General features: G+C 41.2%; 1 protein-coding gene across 1 annotated transcript in view; it reads left to right on the forward strand.

Annotated features, from left to right (window-relative positions):
• PCSK2 (proprotein convertase subtilisin/kexin type 2) overlaps positions 1–26,550 on the forward strand; it is a 183,348-nt gene that overhangs the window by 123,556 nt on the left and 33,242 nt on the right. The window contains exons 6-8 of the mRNA XM_019549143.1: positions 325–401; positions 7,052–7,140; positions 10,384–10,559. Coding sequence (XP_019404688.1) covers positions 325–401; positions 7,052–7,140; positions 10,384–10,559 — 342 coding nt within the window. The remainder of the gene's footprint in view (positions 1–324; positions 402–7,051; positions 7,141–10,383; positions 10,560–26,550) is intronic.

Here is a 26,550-nt window from a genome sequence, read left to right on the forward strand (position 1 = left end):
TGACCTGAGCCCCTGAGGAGCTGACTGCAGCCAATCGGCATTTCTCCACTGGGAGTAATGCTCCTGAACACCTTACCAGCTGTGGCACTGGGATACCTCCTTGGAATTGTTGGCATTCTGCCAAAACATCCTTGCCTAAGCAAGCAATATCCCTTGCAAGTGAAACAACAAAGGAAACATGTTTTATCAAGCCTGGCAGGTATAGCAGATTACTCTCACATGGATAAAATAGGATGTTTATTAACATTTAAAAGACCACCTCGTTCTGTTTTGCTTTGTGTACTTGCTTTTCTGTTGACTTTCTGCACTATTTGTGTTTTTCAGAATGCCAAAGCCAGCTATGATTTCAGCAGCAATGATCCCTACCCATATCCCCGTTATACAGATGACTGGTTTAACAGGTAATACCAGGCTGAGTCAGCCAGCTGTTCACTTCAGCTGGGAAATTAGAAGGCTCTGTTGATACTTGTATCTGTCTCCCCATGAAATTATATGGTTTTCAACACAGAAGCTACTGTCATGCTATTGTCTGAAGATTAGAGGTTACTGCTTTTAGTTTTCACTTAGTATTCTGTTAGAAACATGCTAGTTCACTTTGATCAGTTGAGTCAGGATTCACTTTGGAGCTGGATGCTTTAATACCACACTCTATAAGACTGGCTACAAGGACAGCCCAATATGCATCTGTGGTGATGCACCACAGACTGCTGACCTCATGTGTGCAGCAGACCCATGCACCCAGGATGAGGACCTGGCAAACACCAACAATAAAGCTTTGCCACATTAATGATACGTAGAGGGAGAAATGAAGTATACAAGAGGAGGAGAAGCAGCAGCAGCAGCAGCAGTATGGTTTGCTACTCCATAAAAGTGAAGTGTTTGAGCTGGTGATGATGGCATATAACAATTCTATCTGCTCATCCAAAAAAACCCAGCCAAATTTACATTTCAGAGAAAGTTGTACTATTCTTTCTTCTTCTAACATAATTTTTCATTTAGTACAATATTCTGCTCATTCTAAAGGGAGCATCTTGGGAGTGTACTACCATGGGGCATCTGGCAGGAAGAAAATTACAAAAATAAATGAAAATACATGTAAAGGGACCAGAAAGGTCATTTGATTTTCCTTGAGACCCTGAAGGCCCAAAACACATTTTGCAAAATATTTTCATCCTGTTTTGAAAAGTCAATGGTTAGACCATCGATTTGGCTCACAGTTGAGCTTTTCTTGTTTTCACCTTGATTTAAGAGCTCATGAGTAACATTTTGGGGCAGGTCTTCCGCTGGTATACATTGTCACTGCACCACTGAAGTCAGTTTTTGCTAGCTGGAAATCTGTGGGTCACGTGCTAAACCTGGACAAGACTAGGAATGTGCATTGTTTACAGTTTGTTATAGCCTGTGGTCCTTATAGATACTAGCATTTCACACAGTTGGAGCTATGCCAATTTACTTCAGCTAGAGATCTGGCCCTTAAGGCATAGTGTAAATGTCAGTGGCTGTGAAGCAGGGTTTCCAATTTGCAGCTAATTTTTCCAAAATTCAGTTTTGGTTTGAACTGGATTGAAAATAATTCTCCCTCCACAAAAAAATCTTGAGAATTAGAAGATCCCCAAACCTAGCAGCTTCTCAGTAAAGATAGCATTCTTGCCAATGTCACACCTATCATTTCACAGCTCTCTTAAGGCACTGTCCCTGGATGAAAATCCAGTGGCTGCCAGTATCCTCTGGCTCTGGGGCAGAAACCTAAGAAAGTTTCTACTGGAAACCTGCCTTGGATTTGGTGACAGCTTAGTGACCTTGAGATGTTTTCAAGGAAGATTTACATTAAATTATAGGTAAGATTCTGTCACTAGCACTTAAACAGGAATGACACTAAGAATCTGAACATTTAGGAAGTGTCCTGGGCTCTGATAAGCTGCTCCTTACCAGTATTTCAGAAATAGCATAGATGCTCATTGTTTCTAACTCAGTACTCATCTAACTGACATTTTGTCAGGTGTGATTTTTTTTTTTTAAATGCTCTTTAGTTTTGAAGGCTTTGATTGCAAAGGTACATAGCAACTGCCTTCTGCCCTTAAACATGGGCCTTTTGACATGGATCAAAATGATTTATGGGTTCTAAATCCTCATTTGTAGTCCTGCCATGTTTCAATTACAGGAAGATGCAAAACACATTGCCCTTTCTTAGTATGAAAGGACATCTTGACGTTATTTTAAAACTAGCATGAATCTAATTTGAATATAATAAAGGGCTTAGTCAGTCTGTCTGTCTGTAATGCTCTTGGAGCATTTTGATTGGTTACTAAAACAACCAATCAGAGTGCTTCAAGAGCATTATGGACAGGAGGCGGTGGCAGTGCAACAACCCCTACCCTGCCCCCTCCCCCAACCCCGCTCCCTGGAGGTGGTAGAGCGCTGCCGTAATGGCAGGGACAGAGGGGATGGAACAGCAGGTGAGGCCAGCACTGCTGGTCTTGCCCTCCCCTGCCCCACCCCAGACCTTGGAGATGGTGCAGGGTGCTGGCGGAGAAGGATGGAGAAGCTAGCAGGGCAAGCTCCCCACCACCCTGTGGGGGAGATGCTGGTGGTGGTGGTGGTGGTGGCGGTGGCGGGGCAATGTTAGGATTAGGGTTAGCAAGCTTCCCCCCCTCTCTCTGCTCCCCCTGCATCATTCTTGATGGGCAATTCACTAGTACGTGAATAAAAAGTCAGAGAAAGCCTAGGGTTTTCAGTTGTGAATGTCTCTGGCCTTTCTTGCCTTATTTATGCAAAAGTCCATTCTAGCAGAAACACCAATTAGGTCTGTAGTAATACAGATTAGTAACTTTTCATTACTAATGCCAGGTTACATCCGTTTCAATAGAGAAAATCATAATGCCAAGCATGCCTAGCCAAATGTTTTTTAAACTGATTGTGTTCTCATGTTCTGTAAAACATTTCATAGTGGGATTCAGTTTATACCAATGTCCTTTTTCATAAGGGTTGCCTTTGAGGCACTGTCTCTTTGACCATACAACATTGTCTTCCTGCAATACTAGACTTAGAGAAGCTCTAATAGTATTGCACAAAAGAGAACCCATGATCTTCTATGACATCACTCTCCTTTTTTCACCCTAATGAGAAAAGGAATGGCATATCATGAGGACAGGTCTTCCCTAGAAATTGTTCTTCTAGATTCAGAATTCTCCACAGCATCCTCCAGCTTTTCAGAAAAATGGTGATTTCTTGAGAGCACAAGATCTCTGCTACACCCCAAGGCTCCTCCTATGCTGCAAGTGTTTTTTCTGCCCTGCAAGATGAATACTATTGAATAATATTATGTCAGTAAAGAATACACTTCCTGCCTGAGGAATCAGATGAGCTTTATAGATCCAGGATTTCATGTGTGTGCCAAGCTAAGAAAAATTCCTGTAAAAGACTGTTCAAAGAATATATATACAAATATATTTTTCTGTGTTCAGTTATTAATATATTGAGTGGTCTTACAACTTACTTTGTATTTTCATAATTGCTTCTGTATAAAATATTATTGCTTCGAGATGGTAGCTTCCTTGCTATAGTAACATGTCCATTCATATGTATGTGTGTTGCCTGGTGCATGCACCCGGATATAAAAGAATTATGCAACACTAACTTTTCAAAGACTGTGTTATCAAACAGAGCCCAACTGCAGTCATAAAACTCCCATTGACTTTAATACATGCAGGATCAGATGCAAAGTGAAATATCACTTGTACATAAAGGAAATATTTCTACATGAGCAAGAAAAGAAGAACCAGGAGGCTTTTGTGAGCAGACAGCTGCATTAGATTTTTTAAAGAATCTGAGAGAGGTTTGTATGCTCAGTGTATGATATGAATCACAGCTTCATTGCCCATAAATGGAGATCACCCTTTGCAATTTGTGTTACTGAAGACTCAAAATCTCTTTGTCTCTGTGCTTTCCAAAAGCACCGGTTTCTGTATCAAAGGAAGTATGTTGTTGGATAAATGAAGCATGTTATTTAGCTAGGGCACTGAACTGGGAATCAAGACATTTGGGTTCTACCATTAGCTCTGCCCCTGCTTGCTGCTGTTTGCTGAGAAAGATACTTTACCTTCATGTATCCTTTCTTAGCTTCTGCCTGCTTTGACCTGTAAGCAGACCCTGTGGGCATATTAGCACTGCCAAAGTTCTATGTACTGCTCAAAGCCATACTCTGTAGTATGGCCACAGAGTAGAGTAGCATGTCACAACCTTACGGTCCAATGGCTTGGGAACTGTCTCTGTGGTCAGACCCAGAGAGTGATAGTCAATGGAACCAAGTCAACATGGCACATGGTGACCAGTGGTGTCCCCCAGGTCTTAGTACTCAGACCAGCGCTCTTTAAAATATTCATAAATTATCTGGATTTGGGTATCAGAAGTGGACTGGCTAAGTTCATGGACGACACTAAATTATGGGGAAGTGAGGTCACTCTAGGGGATAGGCTGGTGATTCAGGCTAACCTGGACAGGCTCACAAGGTGGGCAGATAAAAACCTGATGACATTCAACATGGAGAAATGCAAGGTGCTCCACCTTGGGGGAGAACACCCACATCATACGTATAAGCTTAGCAGTGTTACACTCACTAGCACCATGACCAAAAGAGACTTGGGGGTCATGATTGACCACAAGATGAACTTGAGTTACCAATGCAATGCTGCAGCTGGCAAAGCAAATAAAACTCTGGTTTGCATCTACTAATCCATCTCAAGCAAGACCCAGAAAGTCATCCTTCCACTTTTCTCAGCCTTGGACAGGCCGCAGCTGGAGTATTGTATCCAATTCTGGGCTCCACACTTTAGAAAGGATGTGGAGAAGCCTGACAGAGTCCAGAGGAGAGCCATGTGCATGATTATAGGTCAGGAGAACAGACCTTATGAGGAGAGGCTGAGAGATATTGGACTGTTTAGCCTGGAGAAGTAAAGGCTAAGCTGGGACTTGGTGGCAGCCTATAAGTATATAAGGGGTGTGCATCAGGAACTGGAAGAACATCTGTTCACCAGGCCACCCCAAGGGAAGACAAGGTTTAATGGTCACAAACTGCTGGAAGACTGTTTTAGGCTAGATATAAGGAAAACCTTCTTTACTGTCTGAGTCTCCAGAGTCTGGAATAGACTCCCTCCAGGTAACCAACATAGACTCCTCCCAGAAGTGGTGCAAGCACCTACTCTGGATACCTTTAAGAAATGCTTGGATGCTTATCTTGCTGGGGTGATCTGACCCCAGCTGACTTCCTGCTCCTGATCTGACGAGGTCCCTTCCAGCCCTAAAGTCTATGGAATCTATGAACTGCCACTGGCATAAATGGGCTTTGAAACCAGTGTCCATGCACATATATCTTTACATATGTAAAACCAATTCACCTCTATAGTCTTTGCACAGAAGTCTCTCATATCAGATGAACAGCTCATGTGATAATGTCAGTGATGTTCAAACTGCAGCATCAGTTGAGAAAATCTTTAAACAAAACAGTTTTCCTTCATCTTACATGTGAGCTTATAGCTGGTCTACAAGTGACTAGATAATGAATGCCTAGCAACGCTATAATTTTTACACAGTTCTTTGAATGAAGACATCAAGGAAAACCTGCTGAGTTATTGAAAGAAAGATATACAAAAACCTATATCAGTCTTGTTTCTTCCCCCTTTATAAAAGGTATCTTGAACCTTATGAGATGTTATTCTTTTGTGTGGAAGAAACCTGAACCCAGGCATTTTTGTACAATGGCTCTATTTTTAAAGATGGAAAATATTACAGAAAAAAAGAATGTTACTTCTCTCCCTCTGTTAATGTTACTCCTGCTAGGTGGAAGATGGAGGAATACTATGGAGGATGAATTTTAAAAATCCAGTAATTTTTAAAGGATGCAGCATCTGAGATTATATTTGGCTTTTATAGGACAGTATTGCTAATTTTTTGAGGTGCCAACATACTGTAGTACTGAGCACAATATAAATTCATAGAGAAGATTTATCTATCTATCTATGTGTATATATAGGTAGCTAGATAATCTTCTGGGTATTATAGATCTTTCCTATACATATACACTATAAGTAATATAATCTAGTTATAAGAAATGCTAAAATATAGTATTCTTAAAGCAACTTTCTCAACATTAAATACATATATTTACTAGAAAGTGTGGAAAAGAACCAGATGCTCCAACCCAGGCCTTCAAGCTTAGCTTTTATGGCATTTTCAGGAGGAATTAATTTCTTAACAGTTGTAAAACACTAGGCATTACTGAAGCAGCAGGAGCTGGGTTGAACCTGGACCTGCAGTGCCACTGCACAGACCTTCACCACTTGATCTGAAGGAAGTAAGTTCATGAACTGGCCATTGGGTTGAGCCAGTCTCTTCTGTAGACTTGTCACTGAAGGAGGATGAAGCATATCAATGGTCATGCAGCTGGTGTGTCAGAGCTGCTACTGAAAATGCTGATCCATTTTGCCTTGTGTTTCATTTTTTCTTCCTCTGTCTTTGCTGCATCTACTGCTGTCTTTTTAAATGGCAACCTCTTTGAGGAATAGGCGGCCTTGTTTCACTTATGTGTTTGTGCAGCATTAGCACAATGGAGCTTTGACCCTTGGAGCCCTTGGGTGCTACCATAAAACAAATAGAATCTAATGATAGATGTGTCATCGCATTATGTAAGCGTTATCATTTAGACCACTCTATTGTGGCGCGTTAAATTTCTATTGCCCATCAAAGACAAAACTTATTTGAAAGTCCAGATTTTACCAAGGACTGAATAACTTGGCAACCAATAGAGCATAGCCATGTATGCTACTATTAGCTATTCAACCTGCAGATGGTAAACGCTCTCAAGAAGGAATCCTTTTGCCTAAATGCGGCACAATACAGTGTAGTAGAGTTAGAATTTTCATTTTTCCTCTGAGCAAAGACAATGATGAATGAATATGATATGATGAAGCATATTTTTAAGGGCACACGATGCTGTGCACTAAAGTTGGCATAGAAGCTTCTGTTGGTATGAAAAGTCTGTCTTTTTTCTTTGCAGCCATGGAACCAGATGTGCAGGCGAAGTGTCAGCTGCAGCAAACAATAACATCTGTGGAGTGGGTGTGGCATACAACTCAAAGGTGGCAGGTATGGTCCCATTACAGTTACAACACCAAATCCTGGACTCCTTTCTCAAGTGTTTTCCTTAGACAAGCCTTGTCCCATAGACAATGGAAGCCTTGACTGAATAAGAGTGGAAGGATTTGGTCTAGACTGTATACTTTAATCACAGATGTTTTAGTACTCCCTTTTTGTGTTCACATATACATAAGTGTATATGTATATATTTAAGGCAGGGAAAAGCATTCCTTCTAGCTCCTTCCCCTATCACTTGCAGTTTACATATTGTTTCCCTGTAAGCCAGTCTGTTTCTCCTTATCTATACCATTTCAGAACTCATTTTAAGTACATCTAAGCTTGCAGCAGAAGAAATGCAAATGTAACTGTTCTTAGCATTTTGCAAAAATAGCTTCTGAAAAAGTAACCTCCTAGCATTTATTCTCTAGGTTTAGGAGGGGCAAGGTCCTCAGCTGGTGTTAATCTATGTGGAGCTGTTGTCATGGATAGCTGTTGACAGCAGCTGAAGGTCTGGTTCTTGGAATGTATGCAGCATAGTGAATTTTATTTTGACAACTTGGCTCATCTGCCTTTTGATCGTTGTATCTGAAATACCACCATGGCTATAATAACTTCCCAAATCAGATCCAGACTCAGAAGCAACTTCTATCTGGTGATTAACACTGAGACACTTTTAGCACTTTCTAACTGATTTAAACTGACACCAGCCATCACCCCAAACTGTGCCTATGAGGAAAACTAAGGAAAGGCAAATAAATGTTTTCCACTAAGCTTTGGAAGGGCAAACTTCACTAATATCTAAATCATTATTGATCAGAGTTACATTAATAATGAATAAAAGTAAACAAGCAGAAAAATAGAACAAATCAAGTTTTGTGAACCATTTAAAAAACTGAGCCAGTTTCTAATTAATGGGAATTAAGCAGAATCCATCTGTGGTTAAATTACCTTAATTATTATTAGGCTGACAAGATTTCTTGCATCTGTCTTTTACCAAGTAGTATCAAGTTCTATTAATGAAAAGACAGCTGGAGAGCTGGCCTGATCCTGACTGACAAGTGTTTCGTTCCTGTGGTAAAGGATGATTTCCTCCACATAAGCAAATTAGCACTATCAGTTGTGGCCAGCAATACTGTTTTAAACTCTGTTATTTGTTCCAAAAGTATAAAAGGCATTTGTTGGTACATGTTTGGAGGTTGAGACTGGTCAGATCCAAGAGGTACATGTATGCATGTAAGGACAACATGAACTTGGCTTCTTGCATCTGTACACATTGGGTTGGGAACTTTGTAAGAACAGTCTTCCTCATGAGATATCCACCAATCCCTTCTTCCTTTCAGGACCATTTCTTTAAAGCATGCAAGCTCTTATGGCTGATGGTTATTCTTCGTACTGCAGGATGCATCTTCCCTAGAAAATATGAAGGGAAGAATGGATTGAAAGCAACTTTTCAGTTTCTACAATCCATGAGATATAACATCCAAAAACATAGTTGCCTGAGAAACTTAATGCAAGTCACCATGGTTCATTACTAGTACACACAGATCAGCGGTCTGCATGATTTACAAAATCTGGTTCCATATCTGGAACAATTGGATTTGCAGGTATTCAGATATGGGATTTTGGTTCAGGCTCATATGTATTATGCCAGTCAGTTATTTAGAAAGTACTTGAAGCGAGGGATCATGCTTGCGCATTTCCTAAGAAATTTCTCTGTCAAAGTAAATTTATTTGAATGGAAACAGCATTTCATTCCCTCTGGACTGAGAAAAGCAAAGGTTTATTACTGAGGCCTATAGCACCACCACCTGGCCAGTGCCTGAATCCATCAAACCTCTGTTTGAAACTCTGTCTGTTTATAACATGTCTCTGAGCCACATACTCACATGATGTAAAGTGGCCTTGAAAGAAACCAGCTCAGAATCTATCCCCTAATAATTTCCCCTTTAATCCCACTTTTCTGAACTAAGGTAAAATGTGATGGCCCAGTTCAGAGTTCTGGCTCTGCCTGAAGGGTCTAGTGCCAGTGTCAGGGAGATTCAGCACTTTCAGTTCAGAGACATTTGTCCTTTACATTTTTTACCTTGTGCAGGAACGTCTCATTCCCCAAGTCTCACTCTGACTTCCTAGCTTGAATTTGAAAATCTGAGACACCCAATCCTACTGTTTTCATTTTAAAATAGTATTTGGTCTGAGCTGCGTAATTCATATCCTAATTTGGAGGCTCGCCACATTTCTTTGTGTTTGGATTAGGAACTGGTCTCTAAATTCTCCAGATTTTACAAGGTTCAAACCCATGGTTTCAATTTCAGCACATCTTTACCCTGCAAAAATTGACATTTCAGCTCTGAGTAATAAATGGAGTCAGTTTGCTTGAAAATCATCCTTTGAAACTCTGATCTCTGGAATCTTCACCTTAAAAGTCCTGGCTGTCAGCAAAGCTGACCTACGTTTTGGGCATAATGAAGTGTTTACCCACAGAATGCTGGCACTGCTCTAAATGTCACCCTTTTTGACTGGCTCAGGGCTGGAGTTCAGAGACCAAATTAAATCAGTATATATTGACTGTTTACTGTTAATATTTTAATGTCATGTATATTGTATTATATTTTGAAGGGAATGTTTTCCCAAACAACAGGCATGCCTCTCTATTTTACATGCCTACCAGTATACTGTATACCATTAGTCCCAGATAAGTCATTTGTCATTTTCCTTCTTTCTGATTATTTATCATGGAAAACAACAGCGAGAGAAACAGACACGCTGGGAAACAAATGAAATGTATTAGTTGTGAGTTATTAAGATTTGTAGTTTGCTTGGTAGCTTTTATTTTAGTCTTCTATTTTTTCAAACAACTCTCTACATGACCTTGGTAAAATTACACAGCCTCCCTGTCTTTCAGCTCCCACATCAATAAAACAAGTGCAATGATTTATTTACAGGGTTTTATGTAGCATAATTGCTCTAATAGTGTATTCAAATTTTCCATGAAAGGAGATGTGTACTTACAAAGTTCAGAATATGTAATAAAGTGCTCCTTTATGTGTTAGCCCAATGCTGTTTTATATTGAAACAGTTCTATTGTGCTATACAAACACTTACCAGAATGTGAAGTTTTAGTCCAAAATTATTGTAGAATTGAAACCATAAGTAGACTGGAAATGCCTAAAACTGCAAGTATTAATCAGTTATTGAGGTTTTGCTTTGTCTTTGGTGATCTGTAATCCATATTTGTTTTGATTAAACCCACAGGTATCCGAATGCTGGACCAGCCATTTATGACAGACATTATTGAGGCTTCCTCCATCAGTCACATGCCTCAAGTCATAGATATATATAGTGCCAGCTGGGGTCCAACTGATAATGGGAAGACTGTGGATGGACCCAGAGAACTAACTTTGCAAGCAATGGCAGATGGTGTTAACAAGGTAATATTTCTATTAAAGCATCTGGTCATTGGGACATCATAAATCTTATGCAACTTGCACTGATTTGATGCATGCCCAAATTCCACAAAACAGCTATAAGCACTGCCAAACATGGTAGGATTATATCAGTCTATCCCAGTTATTGATGGAATTACCCAAGACTACCTACAAATTCTGACCATGACATCTTGCATTGCAGTGTAGTTCTTGTAGGCTTCTTCACTTAGGCATTGAAGAAACCAGGTGTCTTAACCCAGGCATGTGATCCAAATCAATGGGGTTAAGCACTTTGGATCTTACATGGTCAATGTCCAGATCCCCTGGGACGTGAATTGGGAGGTGAGCCAGTTGGAAATGCTAGATGCAAGAGTATGTCTGACATTGTCTGTCAAACCCAGTGAGGAGGACTTTAAATTAGGTCTTGTGGGAATGAGTGACAGAAACCCAATGCACACACAGCTGGATCAAGGGATAAGGACCAGGATAAGGAGCAGAATTCTGGAGGTGGAATGGAAAGGTATTGTAGGAAAATTAGCAGGCCAGTCTGCAAAATACCTTTGATTCCTGTGTAGCAAGCAGAATGAACTGAAAGTCAGAGTGTGTATGGAAAATTATGACTTGATTTGCTTTAAGGAGTATAGCTAGTCCTGGAAGGATAGGTATGAAACAAAGAAGATGTTGTGAGGTATGTCAAGAATATATACATTTCCATGGTGGTCCAAGAGAAAGTGAATAGCAGATCTGTGTATTATATCCAGGAAAAGATAGAGGGTGGGAAAAGAACAGGAGCAATGGTATGATGTCTGCTGTGTTTGGTACAGTCCTTGTGAGTTGTATGCTCTGTGTGTGCCTAATAGGTTGAAGACTTAAGAAGACCCCCTACCTCTGACCTGGATTGATGACCACATCTACATGTGCCACCATGGTAATGTTATTACTGCTCTGTGATTTAGTACTTCCTTTGGGAAGTACTGAATCACGGCACAGTAACAGCCTGTGCTGCACCATACACGTGGCACACAATTATTTTTAGCAGCTACTTCACCTTAGTGGCATGCTGTACAGGGGGAGTATACACTATGGCAGTGTAACTGCTAGACACATGTACATGCCCACAGATGCTGTGTCACTATAGCATGTTGCTATGGCACAGTAGTGTCACATGTAGATGTGCCCCCAGTGAAGCTGAGGGAAGAATTAGGTAATTAGCTGTTCTAGCAAAATCACTTCTGAATATGCCCAAAAGCCCAGGTGCAGGGATCTCTCAAGGCAAAATGAAGGTACCTAATAAATTAAGGTGCCTAAAGAGGTGCCGGAGCTTGGTCTAGCTGGATTGTTTTTTGTCACTTATGGGTCTAAATTGTACCTGGATCCCATTTAGGCACCTGCTATCTGACCCCAATGTAGTTCTCTACACTGAACTGCTGAATTGTCTCCATATCTCTCTTTCTCTCTGTTCATCTCGAACAATTTCCATGTGTCTGTACATGTACACCTGGTATAGCAGTAGGTATTTTTGCATCCCCACCAAAAAGACAGTGCCTGGGAAAGCTGCCCCAGGTGCTTCCCCTTCCCCACACTCCCAGTTACACTACTGCTGGGAACCAGCCGGAGGTGAAGCACAGAGGTAGATGTGGAAGGGAGAGGAACTGGTGGCTAAAGAAAGCTGGGCAGAGAGTAGTAGGAATGGGCTGTAGGCTTTTTTTCCCCTTCTTTCCCCTTGGGAAGGGGCCAAGGTGGAAGAGAAGGAAAAAATGGTCACAAGGTAGAGGAAAGGAAAGCTAGAAAAGCTGATAAGAGATCAGAACACAATGGAAAAGAGAGAGGGTCGTTCTGTAGGGTTCCACGTGTCTTTGTTCTGGAAGAGCAGAGAGTGAAATATATTGCCTTCATCTCCTCAGTGTAGACCAGTCAGGATGAAAACACTTACTCTCAGTGCTGTATGGAGTGACTCCTTTCTGTTGTATTGATTGTACACTGTATTTTTCTAATAAAACTCTGAAATTCTCCAATACAACTTGGACGCTTTTGTGTGGGAGCTCTGCAATTACTGATTTTCCACCTAAACGATTTCCTGTTCTTCTTTTTGCCAATTCCTCCCCCTCTGTACCACCACCTCCTCGTGAACAGTACATTCAGTTTACCCTGTTTTGTGACATGATAATTAAATCTACTGTTGTAGGTGGTAAAGTCTCTAAAGCTTTCTGGGATCCTTAGCTTTAAATGTTGGCCCATAGTAAATGAATTGTAGGCACCATCTCAATCTTGTCTGTAAATTTAGGAGCATGCTTAGGTAATCCAGGAAAGCTTGCCAGGGATTTCCTGTGTGTCCTTTCTGTATACATTATAAATATTACAGAACTCTGTTGGCCTGATCCTGACCTGGTGTGAGCTCTGTTGCAGTCAATTTGTACTACATCCTGCATTTTTATTGCTTTTTAATGTATTTATGATATCCATGTATGTATGTACAAGCACACATTATTATGTATAATTTATATGTAATATACATATAGTGATATGTATAGATAGATCAGTGGATGCTATTATATTCACAGTGGGTGTGTCTAAATGAGATGCTTTACTGCGCAGTATACTGATCCATTGTGCAGTAAAGTGTCACTGTCTACACGGGCTGAGCATTTACTGTGCAATAGATTAGTCTACTATGTGGTTGCCTACTACCTTTGAATACAAGTAATAGATTAACTGCACAGTAAATAGTACACAGTGGCTCACATGTAGACTGCTGCTGGGGAGCAAATTGCTCCTGGTCAGCCCAGACAGCAGGGGACAGGAAAACTGTCTCTGTTCTCAGTCAGCTGCTTCTCAGCCCCATGCCCCCCTGATCAGCAGATTGGAGCATGGGGCTGGGAAAATGCCCACTCCCTCAGGTGCTGTTTTCTAGCTCCAAGTGGCAGATTGGCAGATGAAGGAATGGGGCTGGGAAGCAGCAGCCCAGCAGAGGGGGCATTTTCCCAATCCCATGCTCTGATCCACAGATTAGAGCATGAGGCTTGGAGGCAGCTGCCCTGGAAGTGGGACAGCTTCCCTTACCTCTCCAGAGACCAGGGCCTGACTCCAGTGCTCCTTGCTAGCCCAAGACTGAAACCTGCAGGAGCCTGGAGCTCCCTCTGGTCCTGCACTGAACTGTATTTCTCTCAGGAGCAAATTTGCTCCTGTCTGGAGCAAATGTGCTTCTGACAGGTGCATGTGAAGATGCCCCACCTGGGAAAGCTTTCTGTACAGTGTTTTACTGTGCATTAAGCTTACAACATGTTAATAGTATGTGTAGAAGTTCCCAGTGTCTATGAAGGCAGGCTATTGCCAGTCCGGCATCTTGCTTTTTTTCATCCTTTTTCATTTCTATCTATTAATATTTTAGAAAATAAATATGAAAGTGATATACACAGCACAAGAAATAAATGTCAATGTGCAAGTGATGAACTCCACTTATACTCTGTTGTTGTACTATAGTGGTTGTTCCTTCACCTTAAGAATAGCTGGCCAGTTTTTCCCAAAATGTTACTAATCCCTCACAATCCTACTTTTTTGGGGATAAGACTGTTTGTGTGTGTTACATCATTTAACAATTTAAAAAAACCTGATATTTGAATAATGCAGTAATATCTTAAAGTCAGTCACCCTGATCCTTCAGCAGACCCTCACTAGACAATGATGGTACTGGATGTTTTCCATCGTTTTGTTTAGATGTAGAGCCAGCCTAAAAGTGACCAAATAGGTTCTACTAATCCTGGCAGGATGACATGAGCTAGTCTTAACAGAAATATTTTATTGTCTCATGGGATATGGTTTGCAATTTGTACTCTCAGTTTGTGCAATCATGATCTTAATTAACTTGTTATATCACAATATGCCTTAGTTTGTTCTATGGAATCATACTAGCATTACACCTGCTTTATGACTCTTTACTTTATGTGAGCAGATTTTTCTCTTCTGGCTGTATCTCAGTGCATTTGAAGCATAAGAACATGGGTCATATTTGATTCTTGTATAATAGGTTTCCCTCTGAGGCAGGGCTACAGCTCCATTTAAAATTTAATTAGCAGCCTAGACTGGGGGATTCTTCCTGGGTCACTGTGTCCAATCTCCTGAAATCACAAGGAACCACATCAAATAGTTTTTTTCATAAACTTGCTAATGAAGGGAAAGGAAAGGTGTACTGCCACTTTTGAATAGCTTACCTTTTGAGATTTATGCTGAAATAAAAAGATCCACAGGCATTCATGCAGTAAGAAAGTATGTATCTGTCTAGATGCCCATAGAATTACAGAAAATAAAGAATAAAGTGGGGTACTATATAGAAGCTCTGTTGTTGCTTAACATTAGTATTATATAAGAATAACACCTCATATATTCTCTGCATTGTATGTACATGCAACTCCAGGGATCTTACAGTCTGGAATCAGTAGGCATGTTTCTAACCACTCTTACCTGAGGAAAAAAAAGAACAGGATATATCTACTTGTATGACATATGCTATTAGACTGTTTAATTGGTTAATAAGTGAAGCTAAATGTGTCACTTTCAAAGCAAATTCAGTTGCCAAATTCAACAGCTAATATATTACCAAATACTCATAGGTAGGCTTAGCAGATTTTGATTTTTTTTTTGTTTATAATGTTGACGTATAATATCAATGTTTATTTGTAAATATTTATTTTGATTTAAATTTTCAGAATTGCACGAAATAAGCAGTGCAGGGCTACTGCCAGCTGAGTGGTAGGGCTGCCATCAGTCCCAGCACCACTTCCTCATAGCTCTGTCATCCATGTTGTCACCTTCCCTTCCTTTGTTTTCAGTTCCCTGGGATTTCTGGGAGGTGCAGTTGAAACTACAGTCAGTATGGTTTTGTTCCAACTGTTGTCACATGCTCCATCAGACATAATTTTTCTTACATTTCCTTTCCATACATTTCAATTATTAATGTTGGAAATATTTTCCTCAGTCTGCGAGTGTGAGGCGAAATTGACATTTATTGATGTTTACCAGTTAACACCAAGCCTACTCATAAGTGTGATGTGCTGACCTGAGTATATTAGGGTAGATATCCTTATTGGTCCTCTTTGGACCCTTCCATAAAAAATGCTACTGCTTTTATCCTCCTTACTTGCCATTCCTATCCCATTGCTTCTTGCTTTGAGGCCTCTATTCAGTAAAACACTTAAGCTTTTCAGTGCAGACTACCATCCTATTGCAGTCAACAATTTGGCAGTTGAGACTGCAGTGGTTGTAGTGGATTATGTTGTACACAATAGTAGCAACTTATTGTTTTCTTGTGCTATCCAATCTGTAGCCACCTGCTGCCTCTCAACCTAAATTATAAGCTTGTTGGGGCAGGGAACACATTTTTTTGGCCTAAGTTTGATTGTATCAAGTACCTGGGGTGGGTCCAGAGGGAGTGCAGCGGTACAGATGCACCCCCTCTTTTGAACAGTGTGGGGAATGGGCTCAGCTGGGAACAGCAACAGTGGGCACATCTACACGTGCCTCTTTTAAGCAGTTTTAGGCTAAAATTACCATTTTGAAGGTGCATTAATGGTGCATGTCTACATGTACACACCCTTATTGTGCCTTAAAAATGGTGATTTAAGGCTATGTGAGCCTAAATTTGATACCTGCATAAAGCAAGTATGAAATTTAGGTGCGAATGGCTAAGTTACATTAGCACACATGCATATGCGCTAATGTGCATTAACGTGATGTGTGTCAATGGACACAAGCCATGTTAATGCACGTTAGCACATCTGCACATGCATTACTTTGACTTAGCTATTTATGCCCAAATTTAATGCGCCTTAATATGCATTAGTGCATCCATGTGTAGATTCATGCCTAAATTGCCTTAAAGTACCTTAAGCAAAGGTGCATTAAGTTTTGGTGCATGTAAATACACATGTAGACATGACCAGTGGCAGTAGCAGGGATGGACAGAATGGTCAGTTCTCCCACTCCGCCCAGTCTTGCAGGGGCAGGCAGGGGAAAGCCAACACTGTTCCCAGATGATTTCAGCCTCCATGTAGACTGTCTGGGGTGGGCAGGAGCAGCTCTGAAGCGTGCAGGAAAGCAGCAGAAGCAGGCGGGAAAGTGGGGAGGAGGAGTAGATATGTCAGAGTGGATGGGGAGGGGATTCTTCTGTACTTTGAGGACTTAAAAAAAGTTGCCAGATGCTCCCGGAGTGCAGTCTGCCCAAACGGGTGGGTGCAAGGGGTGGACAGGAGGAGGCTGGGAGTGGGGTGCAGCCACCCCTGTAGTATGGGTGGCTGCTCCTTCACCCCACTTTGCCCAGTCCTGGATCCACCCCTGTCTAGTACAATAGCGGTACTGCAGTATTAAAAAAACTGATATGGTTGTATTGAATCCCTTTACTGGCTTCCTCACCTCCATCTCAGGAGATTTATCAGTTGCTTGTCATGCTTCACCTTTCATGCCCTGTTTCTGCCTTACCTGCCTTTCTCTTATTTCCATTGTCCCTGGAATGTGCTTCAGGAGTTTGTCTGCCTAAATACTACTGAATCTGCATTCAGATCCTTGCTTGAGACTCATACATTCTGTCATGTCTACAAATAAATTACTTAACTCCTAAATGACAAATCTGAGGAGGACTTGGGAATTATTTATTAAAGTTATTGGTACATTATTTAGAGTAAGAAGAATGTTTTGGTGCATACAGAACAGAATGTTCCCAAGCCATGCACAATCTTTGCCACTTTATATTGTTACCTTTCCTCCTACCTCTGCTTGATGCTTCTGTTTGAATTTCAATTGACAGCTCTTTAGAACAGTGACTGTGCCTTCTTCTCTGGTGAGAAGCACACCGTGGCTTCTATCAGAAATATATAATATGTAATATTTCATATTATGATTATGTAGACATAACAAATAATAATAATAATAATTATTATTATTATTATAAGGCCTTGTGAGAATGTTTTTTTTATGACACTAAATGTCCAAGGAAGGGGACTATTTTAATAAAGTTGAACCTGACTAACCTTCGGTTTTGTTTGTTTTCCTCTGCTGTTTTGGAGTAGACTCAGAGAAAAAGTGAGGAACACAACTTGAGTTTCTCTAGTAAAGCTACTTCATGCAGTGTAATCTCTTGCTCTTTTTTCTGCAATGGCCAAAGGTACTTGTACATGTGATGGGAGTATAGTCCCCTAAATTGAAATGGTGGGTTTTTGATTGTGACAGTTAAAAACCCACTATTCTAGTTTAGAGGCTTCTGTCACTGTTGCAGTGAAGGGCCCGATCCTTTTTTTTGCAGAGCCTGCCCACCTCTCCTGCAGCCAGAGTGGAGGTGAGCTGCTGGCAGGGTAAGTGGCCCCTGAGCTGCAGGGTGCCCCTGTCCTTCCTTCCACAGCAATAGTGGCCCCCCAAGGCTGCCTAGGCAGGCTACTAGTGAGCTACTAGTGGGCCCCGGGGGCCCTGCCACTGCAAATGGAAAGACCAGCAGCCTCTGCAGCTCAGGGCCCACCGCCCAGTGGCAGCTTACCCTGCAGCTGCAGGCAGACTTAGGGAAAAAAAAGATAGGATCAGGCCCCTCACTGCTTCTACCTTCAACCCACCTCTCCTGCAGCCAGGGGGTGAGCTGTCAGATTAAAGGCTGCAACATTACAACTAGTTATATTGCAAATGAAACTACATGGAGATGTGGTTTAGTTTGCAACATAGACTCATTTAAATTGCAAAAAGCAAAAAAACCCCAACCCCATACATGTAAAGTGTAAAGCAATTACATTGCAAAAATGGGCAATTGTCATCACGTGTAGAAGCACCCAAAGAAATTAAGGCAGCAGATGTTATACAGTCAATGGATACTTAAGTTGCTAGTGCTTGGGGGTAAACATTCAATATTAACCAGTCTTGTGTTGTACACTGACATGACATTTAAGTGTGGCTGCAATAAATATGCAGAGTTGGACTGCAGTCACCTTTTCTTGTGTTATTACTGGAGCTTCAAAGATTACCATGTGAGTCTCTCACAGTGATGCAGTCACACTTGCAAGAGAGCTGAAAGGCTCTTTGCTGCTTCACTGTTAATATTAGTATCCTCAAGTGTTGGGCAAAGAACGGTGCAGTAACTATACTGGAACAGCTTTACAGTTAATCTCTAAGGAAAGGAGCTGTTATAGTTCTTTGGTAGTGAAATGATAAGAGTTAAGAAATTGTTTTCATTATAGACCTTTTCTGGGCTCATTCCTTTTAGGAGGGCAAAAATGTTCTGTGCTTTGAAATCTCCTATTTGTTTCCCAAGGTGAAATAATCTTTAGTTAGTTTAGTACAACTAAATTAGATCTTTAGTTAATTGTGTAAAACTCTGGCCCTTCTGAGTAAAAGACATTTTTTTCCACACTGTTTTAATTTAGTTTTGTTTGTAGCCTAAGAACTCAGAAACAGATGAGCAGGATTTACCATTGCCAAAAAATATAATCACTGACTTCAAAATAGGCATGAAGAATTTATGCTCAAGGGGTAAGTAAGTACAAGGGGACCAAGCCCTTAGAGAAACAAGAGGTGGAGGGCTGGATTTTTCCATCCATTAAATTTATGTTCTCTTGCTTACACAGTGTTACTTTGATAAAAGATGGGCAAATGATAGATTCTTTTTTTTGGTTCAGTAGCTGGATTGTTTTGTGGGGAAAAAAAAGTTATGTTTCATTTTTAGATAATATAGCCCTTTTGTTTACCTTTTTATTTTAATTGAAGCAAAGTTTGAAACAAGAAATGTGGCATAAAAATGGAAATTGAAAATCTGCATTTAGAAAAGCTTGAAACAAAACACTTAGGAATTTTCAAAATGAAATATGGCTTTCCAAAAAGGTCACTGTGAAATATCTCAACCTTTTTAAAAAATGTCCCCTTATTTTTTCAACCTAAAAAAATTGCTAGTTTGGATCTCAATTCATGACTGGTTCTTTCCTTATGAACCCTCATCTCTTGGCAAATTTGCTTTATATTGCAAGAAAATTGCCAAACTCTGCTTGAACATAGCAGGAGATTGAATTCTTGGGCTCATGTAAAACTAGAATGGGCCCAGGGTTAGAATACTCTTGGCCTGTTTGCTGGGCATTCTGCCAGTGAATTTCAAAGCTCATGAATTCTTTGAAGCTTCTTTTGCATGTAGGGCCTTTTCTATCCAGGGACCCCTGAAGAATGAGGAGGATTGTTCAGAGGTTAAGGAATTGGGACTAGACTGGAATTGGTATACCTACCTTGCATTCCCTGCTTTGCCACAGACTTCCTGCTCAAAGTCTGGTGGGCCCAGCTACTCAAGAGGCCTTTAAGACGATGAAATCACATGGGAACCAGGGGCATAGCTGTAATGGTGGATGTCTGCATTCCTTTCCAGTTGTGGCCCTTAGCATTGCTATACTTCAGCTCTCTGTACATAATATAATAGCACTTCCCAACTTTGTAGAGGTGATTTGGGAATAAAGTCGCTAAAGCTTGTGGCACACTGGGATGCTCTGTTGGGAGTTCTCCTGAGGGAATCAGTAGTCTTTAGATCAGGATCAGAGAAATTTGGTTTAAAAGCAGATACTAAGTATTTGCTAACTGCATGAAGGCTATTTAAATGCCCTCTGGTGCGTTGCTCCTGGAAGCTTTTCCTATGTGTTTAATCTGTGATCAAAGTGTGCATTGCAAAAAGTTTTATTAAGCCAACAATTTGCTATAGGCAGGCAAAGCCCCCAGAATGAGAAAATATAAAGCTCCTGTTTCTGTAGGTGTAATTTCAGTACCATGGGTAAAGACATTCATTCACACAGGAGAAAATTACTTTTCTGGTGCTCAGTTGCAGTCAGATCACTTAGCACTGGATTCCTGAACAAAGCAGCCCCCAATGCCTGTGCCTGGACCCCCCCACCAGTGTAAGGTGTTCATCAGTGTAATGGATTGAGATGAGGGGAGAGGGGCACAGATGGCACTTCCCTTCCTGCCAGTGGCCTGTGGTTACTATCCTGGTCTCTAGGGACCTTTGGAGGCTGACATAAGCTGAATATATGGGTGCACATCCAGCACTGTGGTCAGTGGACCATAACAGCAGTTTAAAACTACTTATTCACACATTCCTGAGTTGTTCAGTACATCTAAGGATCAGGCCTTGTGTTGCGATTGAGCACCATTATTTCCCATATCCTGACTTAAGTTCCTTCCAATTCTTGGTTGCAACATTTCATCATTTTAGGATTATTTTTGTTTGGTTTTGCTTTTGCTTTTTTTTCCCATTGAGAATCAGATTTGCAAAGATATTCAGTCATCGTTAGATGATAACAGCATCTGCTAGATGCTTAGCTCACTGAGATGTTTTTGAAAATCCCACTCCATGCTTCTCTGCATTTCTTAGTACCTAAACTACTTTGAAAATCTAGTCCTGAATCTATTCATTTTCCTTTGTAACCTGCAGCTTGCAGTGTACACTGAATACATAAATGTGCATCTAATTTATGACTATTTTAAGACTAGCAAAATACTTATTAAAAAGAAAAGTCATGTATCTTTTATAAGCGCAAAGATGAATAAACATGTGGATTTCTCAGTCCAGGGCTTGATTCTCATACACCAGGGTGACTATTCATGAATAAATGATGAGAGCTGAAATATTGGCAGGGAGAAGGAAACACGTTGAGAATTTAAATGTGTTATTCTGAAAGCGATACTTTCAAATGTCCTAAATAATAAAGCCTTTGCACACAGCAAGTTTAATATGCATGTGTCTAATGCAATAAACTAAAAATAAATAATTGGGAGGGATATGGAGTGTGAAGGTTTTATGTAACATATGCAATTAAATGAACTGACAAGCACAAGTAACATTCACCTTGTTGTTGCTGCAACTTGGAAATCAATTCAAGGGGAAAGGCATTTCTGAGAATTCCCCTGACATGCACTTTCATGTCTTCCTTAAAGTTTGTCTTCCAAACCTACTCCTGTGCTGGCATCTGCAGTAAATTGTCACCTGATAATTGTTAGGTAGAGACAATGGTTGGAATGTTTTAGATACATCTCTTACAATGTATTAGTTCTATTTGATCTTTAAAACTGATGGGCGTCCAGACGTGTGATTTGTGGTGCTACAAACTGCATGCATTGCATGTTAAACCATGCATGGGACTACTAAGTTGTGGCAATGCCCCCCCCCTGAAAAAAGTGGTGCAAAGGACACAAAAATAGCATGCACTGGGACAAATGTGGAAACCCTGTGCTGAAACATATTGCACTCCCAACAGCCACTCTGTGTGGCTCAACTTGGGGGCTCCACTGTGGAGCCCTCACATTGGGTAACATGAAGAGAAGGGAGTACCAGCCCAAGGCTGCCTGCTCCCTCATCTCCATGTGCCAGTCCTGAGCTGAATGAGGGTCAAGTTGCCATAGCACAGGGGCTGCCAACTAGCTATCCCTGTGCTGAGGCACCCTGTTGCCCAGCCGGCCCCTCTTGTAGCACACGGAGCCCAGCTGGAAGCTGAGAGGATCTGAGCACAGCCTACAACAAAGCACACATGCAGGGGAATGCGCTGCAACACAAAGAATTTATGCCACTATTTGTGCCACTGCAAGCATATGCCCCTGCTCATCTGGATGCAGCCCATGACTCAAACCCACATAATTGTGCTCTTAGTTGGTCAAAATTAACTCACATTCTTATTGCAACCTTCATTCTACCTTCCTCCTATTATTTATTTTATGAATTTTTGCATCCTGTCTCAAAAAAAGGCCCCATTTTGGTAGCTTTATTCCCATTAAGTGGCTCATTGCAACTCAAGTAAGGGAATATACAGCATAAACCAAGGTAGCACAGTCTGTCCTTTTACCTGAATCTATGCATTCTGCTGTTCGTGTGGTTGCACAATATCTAGGCCAGTCAGTTCTTCACTCCTGAGTGGGATTCTTAGGTGTTACAGAATGTAATAATAAAACCAGCACTGATTTAAATGGGCTAGAGTTGCTCTATAATATGAAGGTGTGACCTCCCTATTCTTTGCTTCTCTCTGCAGTACTTGAAGACACTTACTTGAAATCAGTAGGTGACTGTAAGATGAGATCAACTACCCTTATTAGTTTCAGCACAAACATATTGTATAATGATAATGATACTAATGGATGACTTGGCCAGACATACATTTGGTATAGTTTAATGCATTTAAACAGAAACAAATTGTATGACTTTTCAAAGTTCTAATTTTATGCAAATAAATAGACGAGAAGGTAGAGTGTCATGTGTGGGGCTTGTTACACTGTGAGTCACACAAATGTTGACTAGTGTTAGAGCTAGCTTGAGTTGGGAGCAGTCACATGTTCAGGTTACCAGGGGTTTGGAGGACTGAAAAGTAAGAATCCCTTCCCCCTACCCCCCAATTCTGAGCTTTCCCTCTGCCTTCTGGGGCTCCCCTGGTTCCCCTCCATCCTAGGGGCTCCCCCCTATCCCTTGGGGTCCCCCCTGCACCTCCCCTGTAGCTTGCACCTGCTTACTTGTGGCTGCCCCTGCTGTTTGTCCCAGGCGAGCAGGCAGGGAAGGGTTAACCTGATTGTCCCTCTCTTGCCACTGCCAGGCTGCTCCTCTTCTCCAGGATGAGCCTGGCCCAGAGAACAGGAGGAGCAGCAGCAGCAGCAGCGCAGGCAGGTTAACCCATCCCTGCCTGCTCTCCCAGGATAAATCACATGGACAGTTAAGTAAATAAGGGGATGGGGGGGGGAGGGGCTGTGAGCAGGGATCTGAGGTGCTGGGGAGGGTGTGTGTGGCGGGGTCCAACCCAGGCAGCAGGAGAAGTGGGGGATAGCTGGGGTGTTTACACTAAGGTGTAGCCTGGAGTGTACTAAGTGTTATTTGAGCTGGGCAACACAAATCAGAGATAATTCTGCCCTGGAGTGGTGTAACTTTAACCATATAACGAGTGCTTAAAACTAGTTTCAGGTGTTAATGTGCAGACAAACCAGGTGTCTAGAAGCCACTCAAAGTTACCATATAACAAGGCCCTAAATCACAGTCTAGAGCACTCTCTGAAGCAGGCACAGCATGACTGGAGAGAAAAGGGGCTTAAGGTATAAAGGCTGTCTTAGAGTCTTAGGGTGCCTATACATGTTCTTGAGGGTGGGGAGGGGCCATTTTAATTACAGCAATTCCCCGACAGTCACTTTAATTAAAACAGCTCACCAGCACATGTATAGAAAGACTTTGGAAGCAAAATGAAGCCTCTGTGAGGAACGTATAGCCCAACTTCGTCTGCTGATGGATTCTTATATCTGCCTTTAAATCATCTGGTGCTGGCTGCTCTCAGAGACAAGTTGGACTTCAGCCCCAGTCCAAATTATCAGGGCATCAAACTCATTTAGCCTTGGGGCTGGATCTGGACCCACCTCCAGTGGTAAGGAAAAACTCCAGTGGGACCTGTACCCGGGATTCCACCAGCTGTGTGAGCAACAGCATCTCAGAAACAAGTCCCCAGTGGGGATCCATACCTGGGATTTTGATGGCAGGGCAAGCAATGGTGGAAAGCAGTGGCAGTGTTAATCTATGCGGCTGTGTCAGCTCAGGAAAACGCAGCGATTATTGCCACCCCACTTTGCCCAGCTACCAAAATCCCAGTCTCTCCAGGAATACTGTATATCAAATAACATGGCCCCATGGGCCAGATCTGACCTGTAGGCCAGATTCTTGACACTCTTGCTGTATAGTCATTCTGATGTTCCTATGTCAAACTCAGTGCCTTGGGTTGGGGGAGCTTTCTTTCTCCAAACACACTTGACAGGAGCAAAAGCTCCTGCATTTTCTTGAGCAGAGGTTACTATATCTGTTCTCTTCAGGCTCCAAAGGTCTTCTGCCTTATAGTGCATGCCCCTACTTGCTAATAGTCATACTAATTAGCAGAATCCTAGCTGGTGGGGGTGCACTGCAGTTTACTGTCCCTTGGGTTGTAAGTAACTTGCAGTACCTATAAATATCATAGATAAGTACAAGAGGTGCTGTTTGACTAGGTATTTTTCAAGCTAAGAATCTCTTCACAGCCAGTATTTTCCATGCTTAAGGCTTCACTGCTTGGCAGCGAGTCAGCTAGGACTGTGTTGTATAACAAATCCCTGCCTAAAGTTGTACCAGAAGCTGTCTTAGTGGGGCTGTGTGTAACCTGACATATTCTGTAGTTTAAACCTAGCCATATTATAATATATCCCCATTTTAAGGGTATATCTAGTAAGCTGTCTTCCTTGCTGTTTTAGTTCTTCATCCTTCCATCTTTCTAACTTCAGCTGTTTGAATTTAAGAAACTAGACCAAAAAAAAATTGAATTAGCTGGCATCTCTTTATAGCATTTTTATGATGCAGGCGTTTTATATGGGTGGGTTTTAATGAGTATTCATGGATCTAATTAATTTATTTAGCCTTGGCCAGCATCATCAGAATGCACAAAATGTAATCTCTGCCTGCCCGCACCACTGGTGAATATTATATTGCTCCTGTAATATGGTTTTACCTAAGAAAATACTGTGCAAATAGAAAGCACCAGGGGAGAAATATTAAGAATTTATAATCTAATCATGGCTTTGTAATTGGGTTCTCCAGGGAAAGAAAGCAATGAGGTTGATATAGATGAAAGGTATTATCCTCCAATGAATGCTGTAGAAATGGCACTTTTGTTGTTGGAACCTGAAGCCTAAGGGGTGCAAACTGGCATAGAGTTTAGAATGCTAAATATAATTTAAACCCCAAGGGCATTTGTACACATGCTCTGGGTTGAGGGAAGGGGTGCTTTAATTAGAGCAGGTCTTAGGAACCACTCTAATTAAAGCACCCACAGCATCTCATGTATTCAGCCTGTGCTTCAAAATGGCTGTGGGGGTGTTTTAACTAAAGCTGATTTAATAAGCTTTAGTTAAAGTGCCCTCACCGCCATATTGAAGTGCAGGGATGCTGAATACATGTGATACCAGGGCAGCTGGATCATGCTAATTAGCCTGCTCCAGCAAATTCAATCAAGTCTGCTCAAAGTGCTAATTAGCATGTGTTGCAGTAGATATCAGGCACGTGTATAAATTCCCCAAGAGTCTAGATGTGCAAGCCACTTCAGACCAATTTAAACCTCCTGGATTGTTTCAAAAGCACAGTGGGAAAATTAAGTAGTATTTTGAACCTGTCCTCATAGTTTATTTTAACTTTATAAAACTATGCTGCATCCTTGAAGTCATCTCCTCTCAGTGACACCCTTGTAAATGGGAAGATACTGTATTTACCTCAGTGGAGTTTCTCTGAATAAACAGCGATGTAACTGGCACAAGAATTTGGGCACTTTTAAAATTATTCATAGCCTATGGCTGTAACAAGGGTTCTAACTGTTCTTTTCCCTAAAAGCAAGACCAGTCTACTTGTATAACAAGGATAGAATTCAACCATATTACACTGCATTTTCCCCACATATGTTCTGTAATATTAATAAGTCCTTGCTTGAAATGTTTTACTTGGTCAGTTTTAAATGATTGTTTTTAAAGAAACAGAGACAACTCAGTTTAAACTCAAGATGTAGGTATATAATTGCTTCTTTGAGAGTTTCCCAAAACCTAATACGGAAAGAGTTAATTCCTTGCAGGTTTGTTTTGTCTTTTTTAAGTGCAAACATTGGAGTGAAGGTAACAGTCCTGGAAACTCAGAATAGCACTGTAGTTCATGGAAACCAGAAAATTAAACTGACAGGCCTATATTCACTATACAATTAGAATACAATGTAAAAAGTAAACTAGCATTGTGAACAGTGAAAAGTAAATTAGATGTTTAAAATCCTTTTGCTTTTAATAATCTAAATATGGAATATGAAGACAGGATTTATTGTTTAAATATGAAATGTATCTCATCAAAACTCCAACTAGCTTCAGGCATCAAGGACATCAAAAAGTTCTTTTTCAGGTATGTGGGGAGCCAGAGGAAAAGCAAGGGCAATGTTGGACCCCTGCTAAACCAGATGGGGCAACTGACAACTGACGC

The sequence above is a fragment of the Crocodylus porosus genome, unplaced genomic scaffold (genome assembly GCF_001723895.1).
Source record: "Crocodylus porosus isolate Cpor-Errol unplaced genomic scaffold, CroPor_comp1, whole genome shotgun sequence".
NCBI classification, from domain to species: domain Eukaryota; kingdom Metazoa; phylum Chordata; order Crocodylia; family Crocodylidae; genus Crocodylus; species Crocodylus porosus.